At 42.7% G+C, this 4943-nt stretch overlaps 1 protein-coding gene across 1 annotated transcript in view; it reads right to left on the bottom strand.

Moving 5' to 3' along the window:
• Positions 1-1376: 1376 nt before the first annotated feature.
• Positions 1377-4943, bottom strand: part of LOC118410477 (retinoschisin-like) — a 5248-nt gene continuing 1681 nt past the window's right edge. Inside the window, exons 3-4 of the mRNA XM_035812214.1 lie at positions 3429-3570; positions 1377-1729 (exon numbers count right to left, since the gene is read on the bottom strand). Coding sequence (XP_035668107.1) covers positions 1449-1729; positions 3429-3570 — 423 coding nt within the window. The 3' untranslated portion in view covers positions 1377-1448. The remainder of the gene's footprint in view (positions 1730-3428; positions 3571-4943) is intronic.

Raw genomic sequence — 4943 nt, 5'->3', positions numbered from 1 at the left:
GGGGATCCGTAAGTGGTAAGTACCGCCTCCTTACGAAATCGTACGGAATCCAACGGATTTGGGAGCACGCAGACGCGCCGTAAAACTCTACGTGCATATCGAACTTTCTCTGCCATCGTACTGCGGATTCGCCCCCGTTCGAGCCAGTACTGGCGACGTGCGTGCCCCGTACAGCGAGTAAGGAAACCGTACGTACGCAGCACGTGTAAGTAGGGCCTGCATACGGTAACGTAAGGAACGATGCACGCAACCGGCTCATGGCCAGGCGTAGAGTGCAGCCCACATATTTAAACTTTGCGCAACCGTGCGAGTGACGTGCGTTGAGAAGTACTACCATGGCAATGTATTTGTTTCAAAAATACGGGAGCTACATTCACGTCACATGGGACGTGAAATACGTGACGTCCGACCTATCACAAAAACGTCACACTTACGTGCGGCATACGTGACGTCCTTTTATCAATAACTTAGTTAACGATTGAATGAGACTCGACTTGACCACGTTCCACTTTGTACAAAGTACGTGTATGGCAATACATTTGTTTCAAAAATACGGGAGCTACATACGTGACGTTTGACCTAAATTCACGTCACATCTGACGTAAAATACGGGACGTCCGACCTATTATAAACACGTCACACGAAAGCGCAGCATACGTGACTTCATTCTATCAATAACTTAGTTAACGATCAATGACTACAAATTGAGTAGGACTTGACTTGTCCACGTCCCACTTTTTAATCACGTCACGTGTGACATACGTCACATTTCTGGAATTGGCTAGTCGTGCTTCGCGGTGCGTTCAATGGTTTCCAAGGACGCCCAGGTTTCGCTCAATGGTCGCTCTAGTCCCTGATTTCTCCATCGGTAACCTCAGTTAAGCGTTTGGTTTTATCAATTGCAAAATCCCATGGCGAGATCATACCGACCCTAGTGGTCTCCGAACGATCATTGGGCGTTCGCTGTGCGACCACTGAGAAACGCGAACAATTGTAGGTCGCTCAGCGACCATCGGAGGTCGATTAGCGGGTGCATTTCTTTCCAATACCTATGGTATGGTCGAGTGAAATATACGTTCCTTACAGGGGCGAAGAGAACCAATTAGCAAAGACTGGAGGCAATCTTAAAAGTAGACTGGGAAAGTGCGCACTCTGTGCATCCTATGCTATCTACGTGCCCGAAACACACCTACTTGGGACTGTACGTCAGGACTGTTTATCTACAGAAACTAGTTGTATCTGGGTCTAAATTTTACGATGTATCTGGGTCTAAACGTTATGAAATGTGACGTGTATTTAAACTATTTTAATCTGCCATTGTACTTCTTTTTAATACCTTGCGCCCTCCTGGAGATCAGACAAAGGGCTGTCCTAGGTCTTAGCCTGTAATATATACATGTATGTATTCATCTTGTGTGTAATAAAGATGATTTAAAAAAAATAAATAATCATGTACCAGAATCACAGCAGAAGCGCACTTCATAGTCCAAGCAGGACCCGTCGCTTTGGTCGGAGTTTATGCAATAAAAGCCGACTTCCTTGTCATATGAGTCGAACTGCTCTCCCGTCTGGGAGGCCTGTACGTGTGTCCCGCGGACACGGGCCTGGATAGCCGAGGGGCCGGAGCAGATTTGTCCCGGGTTCTCCTGCCGAAGGTAGGATAGCAATTCCGCGTCGCCGGTACCGCTGGTATCGTCACGGTCAAACCAGCGAGTCCAAAGGGTACATTCTGAAAAATAGGTGTGACGTGTTCGTAATAGGTCGGACGTCACGTATTTACGTCACACGTATATAGCTCCCGTATTTGTGAAAAAAATGTATTGCCATAGTATGTGACGTCTTTCAACAGGTCCGTGTTTCATTCACGTCACATGTAACACAAAATACGTGACGTCTTGTACAGATGTCACACGTCACGTCCGACAAGCACGTCACCGGAACGTACTGCGCCTGCGCGAAAAGTATAGACATGCTAAAACCCCCGGTTTATTAAAGGGCCGCAATTAAGAAAGTACGTGCGTATATAAGGGAAAAACTCCCGGGAACGTTTACCCGAAAACCAGTCTCCAACATATACTGTGCACAAGCGGGATTTTAATGCAACGTTGACCAAACCAAGCCCCAAACTACCAGGGTTTGCGCAGGCGCAGTACGTTCCGGTGACGTGCTCGTCCGACATACCAAAACACGTCACATGTTCCTGTGTTTAATTCAAAGGTACGTGACGTCTTTTACGTGCGACCTTAAATACGCCGAGTCAGGCATACCCCGAACATGTCACACTTCTAATCGTCACACATCAATGTATGTGACTAGGTACCATCAGGCAGCGACGCCTTGCCGACCTCATTATTGCGCAGAGGTCCCCATTATAAAGACGTGACCTCTCCTTCTAAAGACGAGATGTCTCCTTGTAAACATGGGACTGCCCCGAAGTCCCTCATTTCGGAGGAGTGCGCCCCCTGGCGGACTCTGTTTTCGTTCAAGACAGGACATGTAAATTATGTCCCGCTTTACTCGAGGAAACGCCGTGGCCCCACCGATAAACTGTATACAACAAGGTGTTCGTTCCAAAGCGTTCTCGCTGTACCTTTTACTTTGTACCATGAATTTAAAGAAATGTTTGCAGACCTTCTCAGGACGTAGGCTTGACAAGTGAGACCTTTTGGACATGGTTAATCAGTGTAAAATTACACCAGGCACGGTCGTGTTTCTTTTTGATAGGGGAAAAGTGAAAGTAAACCGACCTCCTTTTGACGTACACGAGTGATAGATTAGCAGATGGCAGACAAACCCCACCCACAGAACCCGAAACTTATCTTAATTTTGGGCTATGAAATTCTATGACTCTCATCTGCATGGTTCTCAAGACTAGTTAGATATACTCTTCATTTCGTTATGATCCACCATCTAAATCCGTATGCGAGATTGTTTTACATGTGGGGGCGAATTTTAAAAACTCTCTTTCTACCCGGAAACAACAAAGCTCATTTGTTTCACTCATGAAACTTTGTACTAACATTACAAGTGCCTAAATAACACGGTTGGTAAATGTTGTCAGAATGATGTAATAGCTAAATGTGGATCTGAATAAAGTCAAAGTCAAAGTCAAAATGATAATGCGAAATGTCCATACTGTGAGTGGATGTTCTTTCTGCACAGGTCCATTTTACATCGAGGTGCCGACGTGAAGTAAATGTTTGCCATGGAAGGGGTGTATTTTACACAATTCGATTTTTGATTCCTTTGATTATGCAAACGTTCTTTTTTCGAGTGTATGTGCTTTGGGACTTGCAGTACGTTTGTGGTTTAGTACGACCCGCCAAATGTAGACTCAAGAAATTCTACCTTGTAACGGACAATTGTTTTAATGAAATATATTAGTGAAAGCTACAACTTAGTACAAGACACTTTTGATACTGTCTTACCCGGAGCACACAGGAGTACTTCCATCCTCATGCTGGGCCACACATAAAACGTCAGCGGGTGGAACCGGACAAACCTTGCTGGGACGGGCGGCACAAGGAGGTGTTCAACGGGACTGCTCCGGTCAGTGTTGCCTTCAAACACCTATCCAGTCAAAGGAAAGGTCAGAAGCACATGAATACAAGCGAGCAATTCCACTAATAATCGATGTACTGTAAATACGTTGACCAGCGAAGTTTATACAAATATCTGAATCTGATGCAGCATTCACTTTTTAAAAATAAACTCACAATTGAATGAGTTTTTTTTAAGGCATTGAAATGGTAATGGCTAGCAACTTTTCAATCGTAATTCATTTTTACTTTGAACCAATAAACATCAATTTTAAGAACCTCTCACATTGAAGAGAAAATTGCATTGACAAGAGAAATTGTATGTGTTTAATTCCAGGCTTGTTAACTAATTTCAAGGCAGCTCTGGTCAATTAAGGTATGTGGCATGGTTCTAGTTAGTTGAAAATACGTGAATGGCTGTAACGTTTTAACGCATGGTCGTATTGTAACCAAACGTTATACAGATATAAAATGCACCTGCAATCTCAATTGCTGTACAATAATGTAGGGTTAGAAATAAGGATTTTGGTTACAATACTGTTGTTTCATTGATGCAGGAAGTGAAGTCCCAAGCGGTTACAAGTATTATATCCTTGATTTTTTGTTCAGGATAAGTGCTTATTCCAAACGGAAATGATCTGGTCAAGGATATTTTGGATTATGTGATGTCTGTTTATTGTCAGGCACTATGGCCCATATGGACGAACAATTGACAGTACATTTAAAAATTATGTGACGATATGCTCACACTTTTGGGGCAAAAACGTTTTAAAAATAATATACGCCAAAAAGCAGTTAGTAATACTCAAGCAACTGGATATGATTTTGGATCCAGTTGTTTGAGTAACTGCTTTTGGCGTATCTTATTACCTGGATGTCTAACCTTCATCGACGTATTAAAATATTTTTCTTACGTTTTCCCCTAACATATCGCTGTTGCTAAAATAATATCATTCTAAGGTCAAATATCAAAAAGCATTGAATAATATGTATCTGCAAGCTAGAATATCCAGAAAATAACTATTTTTTTTCTATCAAGAGTTATTTTTGTTGGAGGAAATAGCATTTAAAGTTGGTAACGCGTCCCGCTGTCAGCGTCTCAGTCCATGATACGTCGATGTAGGTTAGACATCCAGGTAATAAGATAGGCCAAAAATAGTTACTCAAGCAACTGGATATGGTTTTGAAACGGTCAGACGTTTCGGATAGAATCCACTATCCTTCGTCAGTGACACTGAAGAGATCTGGAAGAAACAGGTCTTTTATATTATTTAGGTCATCCAAATTGTCTTCAGCTTGACTTTGGCTTAGCTTTGTTTTCTTTGGAATCCAAATTGTCTTCAGTCTGAATTGTCTTACAACCTTTCCTATTGGACATCTGAAATTGTCTTCATTCATAGTAAA

This window comes from Branchiostoma floridae, chromosome 2 (genome assembly GCF_000003815.2).
Source record: "Branchiostoma floridae strain S238N-H82 chromosome 2, Bfl_VNyyK, whole genome shotgun sequence".
Lineage (NCBI taxonomy): Eukaryota > Metazoa > Chordata > Leptocardii > Amphioxiformes > Branchiostomatidae > Branchiostoma > Branchiostoma floridae.
This window is presented reverse-complemented; position numbering and strand designations above follow the sequence as displayed.